Source organism: Nuphar pumila, chromosome 17 (genome assembly GCF_984573655.1).
Source record: "Nuphar pumila chromosome 17, dmNupPumi1.hap1.1, whole genome shotgun sequence".
NCBI classification, from domain to species: Eukaryota; Viridiplantae; Streptophyta; class Magnoliopsida; order Nymphaeales; family Nymphaeaceae; genus Nuphar; species Nuphar pumila.
Window position 1 is genome coordinate 77657942 of NC_143265.1, and position 18061 is coordinate 77676002.

Consider the following 18061-nt stretch of genomic DNA (forward strand, 5'->3'; position numbering starts at 1 on the left):
AACCCCCATATGCCAGCCTAACCGAAAGATACCAACAATGTAGACTTTAACCCATCCTCTATCCGGGGGTTTCCACCAATCAATTCCTCTCCAACTGGTTGCCTCCTGATACTTGGATGACCCACATATCCCGAATTCATGCGTTCTGACCTTCAAGAGGACCTCTTGGTAGTATCTCTCGCTTTGTTCCCTTTCCATTATAAAAAAAAAATTTGATGGTTTCTTATTTTCCAAAATTTTCAGACAATAAGTTGAAAGGCACTCCTCCAGCTTTTGGCTACTTGCTTGTCATTGATCCCTTTAATCCATCGCAAAAAAAACCTGGTATAGATCCCCCCACTTCTTTCCAAATAGCTCCACAGTTTTCCTCAACATTCTTTAACTATTTGGCATTTAGCGAACAAGTGTTCCACCCTCTCCTCTTCCCTGTTGCATAAGCTCGCCATTGGGATCCCCATTCTCTTTAACCTGTCATGGGTTAGGAGCTTGTTCTCCATCGCAAATTGTGTTGTGATGGTTGCCCTCGGGAAAAAATTGCTCTTCCACAGACTTACAAATCCGCATTCAATAAAATAGATTTTCTACAAGATCTATGTTTCCAAACGGATCTAACTATGGTTCTATATCCATTTTGCTTTTGAATTTTGCCTGAATTTAACTTGATTTTAACCTGAATTTTACTCAAATTTTTAAAAATAAAAAAATAAATAAATAAAAAAATTTTACATGTTTTTTATATCATTTTTAAATATCTTCAATGAGCCCTAGGTTCAGACCCCCATTGGGGTCAGCTATATTTAACGATTTTCGGCAATTTATCTCTGATCAGGTGCCATACTTCTTTCATAGAAAACTGATTAGATTCAATCGATATCCGACAATCCGGTTCCTGTGGCTTCCAATGATCCAGTACAACATCCATCACAACCCTATCCATGTGAAGCACCGATTGTTTGATTTTGCATTGTGGCCAAATCTGCGGGTCTAAGACGTCGCAAAGATAGATCCCCTTTAAGGACTCGTACATAACCTCCTGAGTGCTGCTCGGAAAGGTTTTGAAAATGGGCCTCACTTCTCACCACGGATCGAACCAGAACTCGATGATATCCCCCCCTTCCTGCCTGCCTTCTCAAACCTCTTGTGCTAACTTTGACCCTCCTTTTGATCCCTAACCTTGCATAAGATCCTCTGGACTTTGGTCTTGGAACCCAAATTGATTCTCTACCACAATACTTTGACTTAATTAGCTGGGATAAATGGTTATCCAGATGAGTAATCACCCCCCATGTCAGCTTCGCCAGGCAAGCATCGTTCAACTCATCTAATTTTTTGATGGTCAGTTTGCCTTCCTCCTCCGGCCTACAAGTGGAGTCCCAGTCCATCTGATGAACGTCAAGAATCTTATTATTAACTGTTGTAGTTCAGCTCTCTCTCTCTCTCTCTCTCTCAAAACAAAAAAGCTGTTCTAGTTCAGCTATAATGGTAGCTGGAAGTTTGAAACATAGCATCCAAAATAAAGGAAATGACGAAAGAACAGAACAAATAAGGACTAAACTTTGGCATCGACAGCAGATGACCTTTCCAGGATTCCAACCTTGCTGAGCCAAGCTTCGCACATCGATTTTGCCGGCATCCACCCGCAAGACTGACTGATGATCATCGTGTGATGCAGTGGAAGGTTGAAAGGAACGAAAACGGTCTTCTCTGAGCTGATTCAGAGGCCATTTAAAGCACTTGAATGACGAGCGTACCTGAGGCGTTTGGCTAACCTTCACCAAGAGCCCATTGTGATCGAAGTTCACCGTCGCCAAGAGGCCAACCTGCGTGCGAGAAAATCTTTCAACCCACTGTGTGTTGGCTAGAACCTTGTCCAGCTTACCGGCTCTAAAGTCATGCCCCTTTTGATTATTGTGCCAGGTGAAAGATAACCCTTCGATAGCAATCTCCGTCAACCCACAAAACGCTATCATGTTACTGAATTCATCGTTGTTCAGGTGAGATCTTGTTGAACCTTTCCATTCAACAAGGGAACTAGTAGCATTCCAGTTTCCTAGTAGCATCCATTTGGTGTTCATTTGGATGCTGTTACACAATGGTCACCTATGAATACTCATTATGCCCATTAGTATTGGCGTTCTTCAAAACAGAGCTGGAATATAAAAGCAAGAATACATACGGGTAGATATTATGGATGAAACAATGTGTGGGTGCCCGGCATTCTCCTTAGCTTATGGACGCTGAAGATGAGCCCTTGCCGTTATATCGATGGTGAGCAAGACCCTGAACCCAATAGGAGGGAGAAGAAGACCCAGACTCCTTAGTGGTTACACTGCATGGGCAGTTGCAATAACGTAACTCTCATGAATCATGCTTCACCGCATGATGTACCCATGTCAAACCGGGTCACATCAGGTTAGATTCAATTCATATTTCAAAAGTACTAATCAACACAAGGATTTTCTCATCATCCTCAATTAAAATAGTCATAAGCTAATAAGTTTTCAGAATGACCTCTACTTTGACTGAAATCCGATTCCACCACAGGATAATACGACTATGATTAACCGCATCTAAGTTGCCTCTCATCTCAAAATTGAAGAATTCCTTTCTAATTTGCAGAAATGCCTTAATAGAGATTTTGGTCTCCCTTCATAAATGTGTGGATGCACAGCATCTACTGGTTGGACCGATTATCTTGGAGGGTACTTGGTCCAATCACCTGAAAGAAAGAAAGAGAAAGAGAGTAAACATATCTACACGATAAAGAAAGATACTTTAGTCGTGATGACTGAACTGTGGGCCAGTGCAAAAATATTCCCTGCCTCAAAGTGCATACCTTACCAATTAAGAAACTCATTATTTCCTTCTTTATCCCTACCAATTTATAAGAGGGTAAATGGATAACATTTGGGTTGGATATCCAGGCCTAGTACCTCTAACAGAACATCCAATTAGATATGATAAGTAGAGATGCAGATGGATAGGGTACTCAGTAAGACAACCTAGGGGATCTGCTTTTGGATCCAGATCAAATCTGTTCATTTTTGCACTTTTTACATAACAAAAAACATGTTTTCCACTTTCTCGGCATCAACTATTATCAATTAAAATTTCGACTTGGATTCAACTCTACTACATCTGATTTAATCTAGATACTCGGATTCAACTCTACTACTTCGGATTCAATCTAGATATGAAATCAGGTTTGTTGCCTAATATTAGATGTGTATACTACATTTATACCATGGTTTTAAAACCCAATGACTCGTGAGTGACTCATGACTCGGTCAGTTCATGTTAAGTTTATATATATATATATTATCAATATATTATATATAATATGTATTATATGATATTTTTTATAATATTTTAATGTATAATATTATTAATGCATGTATAACTATATTTTTATATATAATATATATTATATTTTATAATAATATATGTATATATATGTATGACTCGGCTGAGTCATGGGCAAACTCAGCCAAGTGATGCTAAAACTAGGCTGACTTGGCCATGACCCAGCCGAGTTTTACTGTTTTTGGACCCAGTACTTGAACGATCCGGGTCGAGTCAATCGAGTCACCGGGTTGACCTGGTGAGTTTTCAAACTATGCCCCTACCAGTTTTACAACTATACCATTTGGGTTTTGAACCTGCAACCTCCCAACACAAGGTAACGTGCACTAGTTGCTCCTACCAGACAAGCGGAGCCCCTATTGGTGAGCTGAGTTGATATTTCCCTTATGGAAATGCTGGGTTTTGTGAACTTGGTCAAATCAGCCACCAATTTTCAATGTCAGTAATCAACCAAGTTCATGATACACAAAAACGCTGAAGTTCATGAACTTGTTCAGGTTCCACTTGATGCCCAAACATGCACTTCCAGACCAAAAGTATTTGTTGTCTATATATGGAACAAACATAAAGTCATGTTGAGATGAGTTCCATTTGTTTTGTGGAGCACAATTGGTGTTTGGGTTGCTCCATTATACCCATATAAATTGGTGTTTGGGTTGCATGCTTGTGTGTGTGCGCGTGCATGTGCACGTTTAATATCCAGAGCAACTAGCAAAGTTGTTCGTTTTGGAAGATGATTTTGCAAGGCAATGTTAGAGAATCTCTCTCCACAGTAATTTAAAGAAGTGGGGCATTCAACTCCCGAGTTGGTGCGTGCTTTGTCAAGCTGCAGAAGAATCTACGTTTCACTTGTTCTGGTCTTGCCCAATTTTTATGGAAATCTTTAGTAGGACTTGGAGGCATCCGGAAGTATTTGTTAAGGAGGAGTCCTTTGCGCTAGATCTGATCTTGGGGCCGGTTTGTATTAGGCGCAGCAAGAGGTGGAGGTTCATCTGGCGGACGTGGTTGCTTACTTCTTGGTGGTTTGTTTGGATGGCGCAAAACGATGCTCATTTTCGTCATATTCGAGTTAACATTCAAAACCTGGTGCATAAAATCTTGGTAGATGTTTATGCGATCTTGCGTATGCATCTTAGTGATCTTCCACTCCCTCCTGCTGATACTACCTATCCTTTGTCGCAATCTGGGCAAGCGGCTCTGGCGTGAGCCCATTTTATCTGTCTAATATTCTTTTCTCTTGTGCTTTCTTTATTTGTTTTGGCTTTTGTTCTTGTTCAGTTCATGGGTTCAATATTTTGTTGATCTTCATGAGTGGTAATGTTGAATTACTTTCGTCTCTCTCTCTCTCTCTCTCCGCACCACCATGGCCATGAAAAAAAAAAGGATACGAAGAAAGTCATACATGAGCATGGATCCCATCATATGACATATAATGGATTCGAACCTATGTTGATCCTACCCGTCCAACCAACAGCTAAGATTAACCCACACTCTCACCCGAATGTGGACTAAACCTGGCCGTCCAAATGCTTCAGTTGGACAGCTAGGATCAAGGTAGGCTCCACATCATACGACTAGTAGGATAGGATCCTTTTCCATCACACATAGCATGCACATTGATGTCTTATAGTTTTTTTTCACAGAGAAAGCTAGGGTTAGTCTGACCCCTACCAGTTCTACAACCATACCATTGGGATTATAACTTACAATGTTGGAACCGCACCAACTGCTCCTGCCAGGCAAGGTGAGCCCCCGTTGCTATTGATGTCTTATAGTTGGTAACTAACATAATAACCATGATGACCAACATAGTGAAATGAAGGGGTTTGTTAGGACTGGTAAATAAGCCGAGCTTGGACTGTTCTACGTTAAGGCTACAACCCTGCTCTTTGTGAGCCAATCACGAGCTGACACGTCTTCTAAAAAAAATGTTTTTTAAAACTTGATAATATATAAAATATATGTATAATACATATAAATATATGTTTAATCCATGTACAAAACATATATAATATGCATTTTATGTACACGTCCAGCCAATCGAGCTTGCCATGTTCGGGTTTTGGCTCATTTACCTAAATGATAACTCAGCTGGCTGAGCTCAATTTTTGAGTCGAGCTGAGCCAAATGGCAAGCTGTTCATCTCGTTTTCCAATGCTAGAGTTTGTGCCTACCGTAGTTCAGATTCCTGAGCTGATTGTCTGGTCAGGTTATAGCAGCACCTTCATATTTCTGGAAGGGTCAATTGCATCTGTATTACTGATGTCAACGTCAACAAAATTTCTTGGTTAGATAACACGTCTAAATAGTTATCACTAGTCAATAGTTTTGAATTTAACTTTCATATAAATCAACTGTGAGCTGATACACGTACATCATATAATTTGAATTTGTTATAAATTGGTTGATGAAACTTGGTGTGGTTTAGGTTCCAACTCCAATCTAGGTACTTGACTCAAACTTCAAAGCCCACGAGGGCTACACTCATCTAAAAGGGGTAGCTTGGGAAAGTCACTAAGTTGAAAAGATGTGAGTTGGAAACCCACTGGTGCGGGTCCTTTGCTGCAAGTCACTTGCACAACTAACTGAGTTGGCTCAAGCTCGGCTCGGCTTGTAGGTCGCCCATACTTTAAAGGAGCTGAGCTTGTACATGGTTCAAAGGCTCAGACGAGCAAATGAGCCAAGCTTTATTGGATTTTATTGGATTTTCAGTGTTTTTTATTGGATTTTATTATATATATATATACACAGTAGAAAATCTATCAAACCTACCCACTAAGAAACATTTTATTGGATTTTCAGTGTTTTTTTTGGAAATTCTGACCTTGCAAATGTGTTCAGCACTGTTCAACATAATTGATTTACTAGAAATTGTTATTTGGAGCTTAAAAAAAATATAAAAATTATAAGCCATTGATTTTTGAAACTTTATAAAAACCTATCCAGGCATTGGAATCAAATGCTTCAAATACTGATTTATATAAAAACTAGCGCATAGATCACAACTGTAAGGTCAGGATTTCAAAAAACCACTGCAAATCAGCTAAAATGTTTCTTAGTGGGTATGTTTGGTAGGTTTTCAATGTTTCTTCAAAATTCTGACCATACCCGGTCCTGTTTTTTGGGTATGGTATTGGGTCCGGACTCGAGTCTAATTGGATCCACCATACCCAGACCCAATAAAAACTACATGACCACAGAAAAAATTATGGGTCTTAATCGGAGCTTGGGTTAGACCCGAGTTTGGTATAAAATTTCACAAACTATACCTGGGTCCATGTATTAATCCGACCTTCGGGTTCGGACCTGGGTCTTCTTATTTATCAGGGTCAGGTCCCGGTAAACCCGACCCATTGACACCCCTAACAGCAGCCCCCATGCTCCAGCTGGGTTAAATCTTAGGCCTTCAGCTTGACACATGACCCCTGCTGACCTTATGGGTTAATTCATTCATACCTCCTTCCATGGAGAAGGTATTTCAGGGGAAAGCCAGCCTTGCAAGAGTTTTTAGAAACTTATGCTCTTTCCCATGAAAGGGTGTCTCCTTCCATGAGAATGAAACAGCCAAAATTACTCAATTTTCATAGTGAAAATTTAACAATTGAGAGTGATTTCAACTGAGCTGTCGATATCGTGAACATGCTTATCCAACTTAGAGCCAAATATTAATACTTGGCATTGGCAACATAAATATGATTATTTTCTCATTTAGTTGGACCCAAAATCTTTGAGCTTCACATCTTGCAAAGGCACAAACTTGGAACTCCCTCCATACTCAACCGGCATGACTTCCTCTCCGATCTCCTTCAACATTGCCATCCTTCTCTCTTCACTTGTCACCATTTCAATCTGTTTGTCACCATGGTTATTATGTTAATTAACAACCGTATAAGACATCAATGTACACACTATATGTGATAAAAAAGATCCTATCCCACGAGACATATGGAACGGATCCTAGCTGTCCAACTGATGCATTTGGATGGCTAGGACTAGTCCATATCTAGGTGAGAATGTGGACTAATCCTAGCCGTTGGTTGGACGTAGGGCTGTCAAAGGGTTGGGTCAGGGCTGACCTGGGCCCATCCATATAACTAATAACCGGGTTTAGGTCCAGGTTCAGATTTATTCGGTTCACGAAAATAGAATCCCAAACCCATAAAATATAGACATATACTACTCGGGTCAGGTCGGGTACCTGGCAAAAATCACGACCCAAACCCAGTTCGCATACTACTTGGGTCGGCACTTTCCATGCCCATACCCAGGAATTCAGGTTTACGTTTTGTTGGGTACTCAATACAAACCTGATCAGTTGACAGCCCTAGTTGGACAGGATCAACACAGGTTCAAACACATTATATGTTATATGATGGGATTCATGCTCATGCTTGACTTTTTTCTGGTGCATGTGTGTACTTGTGATGAAACAATGAATGATGCGTGTTTGTCGATTTTTTGATATTTAGGGTCATTATCTGCAGTCACAACCGCCGCTAAAGACTTAGGCGAATAAATGAACATCTTTTAACTCAAGTTTTTTTTTTCCATTGTTGATCCAGACACGATCCGCGGTGGAAAACTGTTCGATAACAGTGGACCATTTTGCTTATTCATGGGCTTATATCTATATCTATATCTATATATATATTGTTTTTATGATGATGGTGATGGCCATGCATGGTGCATGGTGGTGGAGAGTGAGAGAGAGATACCTTTTCTAATGTTGCCGGGTCTAGAAAGTGCTGGATCATCTTCCAGATGCGGGCGAAAAACCAAGGCAAATTCAAAACGTACAACTTTGCTAGTCGCTCGGGATAATAATCCTACATACATACATACATACATACATGCATGCACGCACAAACACGCCGGTGCACACACAAGTATCAAGCATAAGTAGCACGCACAGTGCACGGAAACAACAAGAGCAATGGCAAGAGGTAACCTGCAAAATCTGGAATGATGTTATTGAACCTCGAATATCGGTGTTGGCCCATGAGACTTGACGCAGGTCAAAAACAGCAATCACCTTTTCTTTTCCTTCTTCAACATGGCCACTACAACTATGAAAAAACCAATATATATATATATGGTTATATGGAAGCAACCCAAACACTAATTGTGCTCCACAAAACAAATGGAAACTCATACTTCATTTTTGTTCCATAGACATCACATCCATTTTTGTCAGGAACTGCATGTTTGGGCACCAAGTTGAACCTGAACAACTTCATGAACTTCACCTTTCCTGGGTATCATGAACTTGGTTGACTACCAACTTTGAAAATTGGTTGCTGAGCATTTCCACTGTGGAAATTTCAACTTGAATTTGGAGGCAGGTCCATCCAAGAGATGGATTGGGTAAGACCTGTGCACTTGGTAAGATAAGAATATGGATTGAGGTGAGATAGGATCTGAAGCCCAATTCAACTGGACCTGGTTTGCTTTAGATCCGTATAAACCAGGTATGGAACCGGACCTCGACCTAAAAAGGAGTGAGATTTAAAATTAATTGACCTCAGAAATTAGAGTTTTAGATATCCGATTTTGTCTCCCAACCAGGAACAGATTTTGTTAACCAAACCCGAAAATGTAAAACGATCTGCTTGTGTAGGCGGACGATTAAAAAAAAAAATTAAAGGGGCACTCACTCACAAATAAAGTTCAATAGAGATTAACACTCAAAAACATCACTTTATTGGATATCACTCTTAAGTGGCTCTCCCTAGTAAGAGTGTTTTGCCCCGAACATTGGCTCTGCTCACCTTCCTTTCATGAGCCATATCTCTAACTAAAAAAATTCAATTTAAAGACTCGCTAATGACTATTAATGATATGCATTGCATGCTTCATCTCACATAACTCATGACTTATATAAGGTTTCAATTGACTCTTTACATGTCATGTCAATTACTTCACACCTGACCCACTATATGCATGCCATAAAACTAATAAAAGACCCCATTTAACTATTTTTTCTTACCTATGCTTACCATACAACATTGTCTAAATACTAACATTGCCCATGAAATCTCTATACACCAAACATTAACAAAACTACCCATAACACTTAATTAATTACAAGGCAAATATAACTTTTGATTTTTGACTCACAACCCAAAATGGGTTTATACTTCCAACAGGCGAGCCATGTGGCCAGGCTCAGATCAGACCTAACTGGTTGTCTGAACCTATGCCGAGCTAATGCAAAAAAAAAAAAAAACCGAATTCTAATTATCTCATAATTACCTAATTAAAGAAATAAATGCTTAAATATGATAGATGATATAGAAAGATGCTACTAACAAAAGCTATTTCAGAAATCCATTCAATTTGGAAATATAACACCATTCAACAGTAGCTACGTAGGACTTTCGACCTCATGAATCAGTTTTAGTTTGTACCTTGCAATCGCTTTGTCCATCATGTTAGCCACGAACTCTGCATTAACAATCAAGGAATTTGAATATAGGGCATAGAAAGATTGCAAATCAGTGTCAAGGAATACTACTTTTCTTAGAAAAACCCATCGTATTGGATCTTAAAATCAAGCCAATGGTAAAGTGCTGCCACGGCTACAAGACAACCACCTAGGATCTGTTTGAATGATAGAGGGTAAAACCTGGGTTTTGGGAACCTAGGTTTTGCCCTCAAATCAGGTTTTCAACAAACCCAGTTTCGCAGAAACTTGGGTTTTCCATTATTTATATTACCAAAACTTGGAAAACCAGGTCTTGGGTTCTTCGGATCCAACCCTGCTGGCACAGAGGTGGGCCACGGAAGGCAGGGTTCCACATCAGAAAAAAAAAAACTAAAAAATTAAAATAACAACGAAAAAGAAATGAAAATAATGCATGCTCATTTTTTGGCCAATGAGGGAAAGAAAATAGCCCTAAAAAAACTCATTAAAAAAATCAGTCCATTTTTTAAGCCACTTGTCAGCTGATAAATAGCTGGACAAACTAAATACATATTAAAAAAAACACTTTTGGCCATTTTCCAACAGCTTACTAGCTGGAAAATGGCCAAAATAATACTGTCTTAATGGATTCCGACCACTGTGACCACTGATGAAAACAGCTAGACGGTGGGCAGTGCTAATGGGAATCAGATCCAATGTTGAGGGCAGAACAGTTCTTTTTTTGTTTTGTTTTTTTTGAAAAGCAAGCTGGGGTTAGGCAGACCTCCTACCAGTTATACAACTACACCATTGGGTTTTGAACCTGGAACGACCCAACACAAGGTGACGTGCACTAGCTGCTCCTACCAGACAAGCAGAGCCTCCCGGTGCAGAACAGTTCTGCCCAACCAAGGGGAGCCACTTAATGTTTGTCCCTTTGTTAAAAAAAGGAACATCCCCTTAGTAAATAGGGGCGATCAACCAAAGGGGGCTCGGCGTAGTTGGTAGGAGCTGTCAGTGCACGACTCCTTGTGGTGAGACATTGAAGGTTCAAAACCCAGTGGTAGGAGCAGTTTGTGCGAGACAGAGTGTGATGGGACATTGCATTACGTGGTCCATCTGTTTGGTAGGTGCAGTTTGTGCAAGTCACCATGTGATGGGACATTGCAAGTTCGAATTCCACTGGTATGGGTAGTTGAATAACTGCCTGGATGTATAGCCACCAGTAGGGCTTGTCTACCGGAAATGAGGAGGGCCTTAATCCCTTAGCTTGATCATCAAGAAAAAAAAAAAAACCTAAGGATAGTCCTTGAGGTTGAAATGAGATAGCTGGATGATTAGGTCATAGTATCATAACCAAGAGGCCTCATGTTCAAAACTTTTGGAGGTTATTCCTTGTCTTGCTTTAAACTATGGATAGTCCTTCGATCCTGATCTGAGTTGATCATGAGGCATTACTCTTATGTTGCAGAACATCCTTGGGAGGCACATGTTTTCGACTTAGACCGATCAGCACTCCATAACCGCTCTTACTAACACCTTGTAGAAAGACTTTCTTGGCGTGCAGCTCATCGGCAATCTCATGATCTGGTATGTACCCAAGAGGAGCAATCTCATCCCTCCATTTCTTCCGTTGGACGAACATCCTGGCTGCTTTCTCTGGGTTCATGGATCTTGCCACCAGAAACCTCATGAGATTGCCTTCTGCCTCTCCCTACAGAAAAACAAGCACAAAAAAAGGAAAGAAAAGAAAAGAAAAAGATGGGATTCATTATCTAACAATTTTAAAGTGAGGTGAAGACAACAGGATATATACTTGCTACAATTGATTTTACCTGCAATCAGGGGCGTAGCTAGGATTCATGTGAGGGGGGGGGGGGGGGGGTGGGGGGCAAACAGGGGTGTAGCAAAAAAAAATAATTGGTGTGATAGTCTGGAGTTCGGGGGCAGCGCCCCCAATTTTTTTTTTTAGATAAAATAAAAAATGGCTACAATTATTAATAAAAATCTATTTCATATGGACAAATCAAACTATTTGCTGCAGTCAGGGCTGGGCTAGGACTGGGCTACAAAGATGGATAAAAATCTATTTCATATGGAATCAGGGCTGGGCTAGGACTGGGCTTTTAAAAAAACAAAAAAATTTAACTTGGCCGGGAGGCAGGACTGGGCTACAGTCCAGTTCTGCCCCCCCCCCCCCAGCTCCGCCTATGCCCGCAATTGAGATGAAATCTCATGATGCGAGTTGTTTTGGCTCAAGCTAACCTCATAGATGTGTGTAGCATACTTGATTTAGTAGGAATCAACTCTTGAAACATGTTTTTTAACAAAAAATATGTTTTTATGAGTAAAAAAAAAACGATACATTCATAGCCATTGATTTTTGGATTGTATGGAAAACCTGTTTACAGTTAGATTCGGGCAATCCAAAAGCTAGTTTCCACTAAACAAAACATGTAGATCACAATTATGGTATTAGATGTGACAAATATACAAAGAGCTCTGCTTTGCTAAGTTGATTGTATTTACAATCGATTGTGGCAAATATTAATCCAAGACAATAATATGTATAGAAACATGAAGAGAAATACCTCTGTTGAAGAACCCAACTTCTCTACTGCAGATCTCATCTGTTTAAGGGCAGCTTGTTGGGCTCCTTCCATTTGCATGTTTGAGAGGAAAGAGAGTTCCTGTGTTGAGAGAGAAACAAGAGATGAGTATTTTTTCTTGGATATGTTTGCTGACTTCCTAAGATTATATACATTTTTTTTGGGAGGAAACTAAGATCATGTACTCCTTTGCTTCTTTGAGGGCATAACTGCAGTGGTCCTCAGTCATTAATTTCCAGACATGACAATTTCACTGAGTAGGCAACATTATTCAAGATATTTTGTAGGGCCAAGTGAACAATCGCAATAAAGGAGAGCCAAATGGGAAACTATCCCCGGTGGGTTGGGGCTGCAGATCAGGTGCAATCATATTGCACACTTTGAGTGTGCTGCTGCACCTGATCTGCCTTCCATCGTTTCTGATCTGCCTTCCATTGTTTCTTGGCCGCACAGCTGACAAGTTGTATCCCAGAGATGGAGGGCAGTCAGGTGCAGCGGTACACTCAAAGTGTGCAATGTGATTGCTCCTGATCCACCTTAGTGGGCAAGGCTGGACTCATGGCATTTTACAGTGGAGATATCAGCTCAGGTCCCGTCAACGCGATACCGCCCCCTTGACCTGTAACGGGACATTCAATTATTCAAACCATATTAGTGGTTTTCCATGCTAACTAAAATAAAAAGAGAGAAATTTTCAAACAGACCCCTACAGTTTTGGCAAGATTAAAAAACACACCTAAGTTGTTGATATTGTTAAAAAACCCTAATAAATTTATGCTCTGACTCAATGTTGTGAGAGGCGTACGCCTCAGTACTTGAAGCGTATGCCTCACAGGCGAGGCACACACTCAAGGTACTGAGGCGCACACTCAGTACCTGAAGCGCTGCCTCCTCAACGGTGATTTTGAGATTTTCTTTTTTTAACAGTCCTGGTTAGGTAAAAAATGATGAGGATATCGAGCAATTTACAACATTATGCCTAACTTATCATCTATTTACAAAAGGTTGTTTGATTTCAGGGCTATTACATTAAACAACCTTTTATTTATTTTTGTTAAGGTGCTTTATCTGAATGCATTTTAATGGCAGCCTGAGGTATAAAATGGGGTTTTTTTTTTCCAGTTTTTGTAGGACTTCCAGGCTTACATGTATAAGTTTTAATTAAACAAAAAAACTTCTGAGGGGCAAGGCGGGTCTGTCGGCGACCTCATGGATCTGCCAACAACCTTTTTTATATATACATGGAAAAACTGCTCTCAAGATCAGATGTAGCCAGTGAGGGTCTGTCGGCGGCCTCATGGTACAGACTACAGATCGTCGTCCTCCAATGCATAATTTGGTACACTCTCCTCCTCTTCCTCTTTGAGTACCGCGGTGCGCGGTTTCTCATCGGCGAGCAGTTCTTGGAAAACGCTTCAAGCATCATCTCATTCAAGGTCGATTCTGACGTCGCCTCCCTGTTCGGCCCCGCTCAGTTAATGGCGGATGCAGAGATCGGTGATGAATCTTTATTTTATTTTCTTATGATTTTGTACTAAAATAACTAAAAGCAAATTAGTAGTGCTTATTTAAATTTTTCATTATTTTATTAATATTATATATTTTATTATTCTGATCATAAAGCTTACGCTTCAACGCCTCGAGGCTTATGCCTCGCTTCATAACATGCTCAACGCCTCGCTTCGCCTCATCGCATTTAACAACCTTGCTCTGACTAACCAAAAACACACTAAGGTTATCGTTAACCCAAGTTGAGTAAATAAGATATTGTAACTTATTTTCCTCCAAAATATTTTTTTTAGAAAAATAATTTACAAGACACATCTAAAGTTTCAGCTATTAAAAATAAATACACTTAACTTTTTGTAATTACCATATACATTAAACACAATTTTAACATAAGTAAGCCCTGGGTGTTTTTGATTAACCATAAAAAAAAGGTATGTTTTTAATAATATTGAAAACTTAGGTATGGTTTTGTTTATCATCCAAAACTTAGCTGTGCTTTTGAAAATTTCTCCAAAAAAAAAAACTCAAAAAGAGAAGAAACAGTAAAAAGGCAACCATAAACTTTTTTTTTTAGGAAAATAAAAATGAGGTATAATTTAATATGAGAATATTTGCCATGCTGCATCCCATGCTCGTCCTTTTGAAATGTGTATCAAGAGTGCACCACAAGTTCATGGGAAGAATTCTATGTGTGTATGTTGACTTTAGTAGATGATGACTAGCATTACACATAGTCAAAGTGGATTCTTAAAATCCTGGGAATCTTGCTTACCAAGAAGCTCGTTTCATTGATCTCCCAGGGGAAAGGGGTTAGCCCACGGAGTTTTATGCTGTCAGGACAACCACCTTAAGTAAGGAAGGCAAAGCCAGCGCGGCTAGGTCACTAATCCTGAGGGTGGTTTCTCGGTGCAAAGATTAAAAAAAAAAAACTCATTTCATAAACTTGAAATATATTGCACACATCTTTCATGCTTTTGAAATCTTACGAGCAACTTGCTTAAAGAAAATGAAAACCATTTTTGTTCCAACATAAAATGAGCCTCCTGGACAATGTAACTGTTTTTTTGTTTTAAAAGAATTGTACCTTCTTCTTTGAAATTTATATTTTTATTATAAAGTCTTCATTACTAATCAAAATTTTGATAAAAGTATTAAAAAATGAATATAAGTTCAGAACATAGATTTTAACCATATTTTTATGTCATTTTATGCTGGTTTCTATTGTTGTTTCTTACACGCTTTCCTATATGCTCTATGCTTTATGCACACTTATTTTTTAAAGACTCGTTTCTTATTTCATGCCCCCCACACATTCCCTCTCATATGTGGCTATATTACAAAAAATGATCATACTGTACAAGAAAAATGAGACGTTTTAACAAATGCTCTACAATTTTATCAAATTCATCAAATGGACAATTATGCAGGGTTTCAATTTTTTTAGAACATTTTACCCTTCTTATGTGCGAACCTCATGAATTTTGCAACCCTCATTAGAATTTTCTCAAAAACATGCAGAATAGCCTTTGTTCTCAGATTTATATCTCAACCATGTGATATTGAAAACTCACATTTTTATAGCCGTTTAAAAACTAAGAAACATATCTCAAACTTTTCTATTTTGAGTTCTTGTTTCTGAGATAAAAAACCAGAACATAAAACTGTTACAACCGAACAATTTGCGTTTCAAAAGGATTTTTTTTCAACCATTTATCAGATCAATGTGAACTTGGTGGCATTAATGGAAAGACATCTTGATCTTTTTCTGTTATTTTTTACTTTCCCAAATTCTTAACACAGGTAGCCGAAAATAACATTTAATCACCGGAATTGGCATAGTTACTCCTGTTTATCTCTTATTTTATGAACGTTCTTGGGGTTGTATCTCAGACCCGTTCATCATTTTTTTAGTGAATAAAAAATTTCTAGAATGATATTTTTGTCTAAAATTTCTCTTTTTTATGTTTTTTCATATTCTTTCATTTTTTGGGTAAAAAATCAGATACAAGATGAAGTACCACTGATGAAGTGTCGTTGATATGTGTTTCACCAAAATCAAAATATTGCATTTAATGCACAGTAATTTCACACACTGAAAAGAAATTTTGTATCACTGCATGCAAAACTTTGTGAATTCTATAAACATTTTAGGATTTTTGTAAAAGTTTCAAGAATTTTGCAACCAACAACGCAAAACTCTTGATGAACTTTACAAGTAGTGTCACAATTTTTGTACTATAGATGCGAAAATTGTGAAGAATTTCACAACCCCATGATAACTTTAAAATTTCACATGAGGACTGCCTTCATCATTCGCAGAAGATTCACAAAAAAAATTATTGGAGGGGGCCGAAATTCGGGGTTTGCGAATATAGGGCATCCAAATGCAAAAAAGGGGTTGAGAAACGAAACATCATTCTTTCATAAAATGAAATTGCTCATACATTGCATTCATTACATTCTTTCACAAAATAAATATTCTCATACATTGCATTCATTCTATTCTTTCACAAAATAAATATTCTCATACATTGCATTCATTCTATTCTTTCACAAAGCAAAGTCACTCATGCATTGCATTCATTACATTTTTTCACAAAATAAAGTCGTTCATACATTGCATTCATTCCATTCTTTCACAAGAAGGTTGCTTCTTACTTTCTCTTTGATGGGGATAAAACAAAGTATGTGCATAAGCACTTCCATCTCTTAGGCCTCAAGAATGTTATATTTCTTTGCATCTTTCATAAGGATTAAAAATAATATACCATCGTTGATTCTATATTTTGTGTTCTCCTGATTTTTTCTATCCCGCACATACCATGTGATCGAACGAACAGTGACTGTGAGATACATCAACTCTATATCATTATTGTCCAATACATCTTTTTGGCTATCTCAGTTCGTTAGAGCCTTTTGCATAATCATTCTTAAAGTTTTTTCATCGTTGAAGTGCTGCCATTCTTGTCACGACTGTTGTTTTTACCAAAAAAATCATCATCGATGAAGTGTCGTTCATGCTTTTACCAGAAAAACTTACCGTCAATGAAGTGTCGCTCATACTTTTATCGAAAAAACTCATCGTGGATGAAGTGCCGCCCATGCTTTCGGGGTTTACCAACGTTGGTGAACTGCTGCAGATGAACTGCCACCAATGAAAACTTTTTGCAAAGCTTGAATGTTGTTGGAAGGGATGGGAACCAAAAGAATCCTAGGATTGCAAAATAGGGCATCCAAATGCAAATAAAGGGTTGGGAAACAAAGCATCATTTATATAGACAGAAATTTCACAAGAATTTTTTTTTGCAATACCAGTGCGATACTTCTTGAAAATTTTGCAATATAAGACTTTCACAATACTTCATATGATACTCCTTAAAAATTTCGCAAGGTAAAGAATTTCACAATACCTCATATGCAATTTTGTTGACGAGTTTTACAAGTTCACCAACTTTTAATGTCGTGGCATGCAAAAATTAGAAATTGGGAACCATCGAAATTGTCCATTTAGTAGATTTGATAAATTATGGTGCATTTCGAAAAATGCATCAAATTCATCGTACAATTTGGTTATTTTTTGCTAGTATTACAACAAAGTGTTGAAAAATACCAACTTAAAAGGCAACTAATGTTGGCTCGAAAATACTCATTAGATGTGCAATCTTTAGAGAAAAGGTTGTGCCACTTAAATCAATTTTTTGATTTAATAGACTCCACGTAACTTCTCACTTTTTAGAATATAACTAAACTTCACTTACTCATGAGATTCGATTTATGTCATGCACTAGGCAAGACCGAAACCTCGACATGTATCACCCTCGACTCGAATAGCCTCTCAGACAACATAAAAATAAGTGTGCAATGACATAAAGAAATTGATAGCGAGAGAGAGCGAGAGGAACTTGATGAAGGACTTGAATATATATAGCCTACCCTTTGTTTCATTCACATGGAAGGGACACAAATTTTTAAAAAATCCTGCTAACTCATCGTTTTCATGAGAATGCTTTGATGATGAGAGGTATGAAAGGATTCACACACGAAATACACGACTGAAAGTGAGAAAAATATAGGAAAAGTGATACAAAATAAAAATTCATAGGGATTTTTTGACCCTTCTAAATGAGAGATTTTTTTTTCTAAAAAAGTTATTCTAAAAAGTACATATTTTGATAGG

General features: G+C 38.4%; 1 protein-coding gene across 2 annotated transcripts; it reads right to left on the reverse strand.

The window, feature by feature from the left end:
- Nucleotides 1–6921: 6921 nt before the first annotated feature.
- LOC149812333 (sec14 cytosolic factor-like) lies at nt 6922–12536 on the reverse strand. Of its 2 annotated transcripts, none has more exons than XM_089992862.1 (6): nt 12358–12536; nt 11225–11480; nt 9771–9807; nt 8312–8429; nt 8079–8189; nt 6922–7212 (listed from the first exon to the last, which is right to left on the reverse strand). In XM_089992862.1, exons 1-6 carry the CDS (start codon nt 12433–12435, stop codon nt 7072–7074), a joined length of 741 nt encoding a protein of 246 aa, XP_089848988.1. In that variant the 5' UTR covers nt 12436–12536; the 3' UTR covers nt 6922–7071. The 2 variants fall into 2 exon arrangements, with proteins under 2 accessions (XP_089848988.1, XP_089848989.1); XM_089992863.1 differs by having other exon boundaries at nt 8312–8423; nt 12358–12489.
- Nucleotides 12537–18061: the final 5525 nt, after the last annotated feature.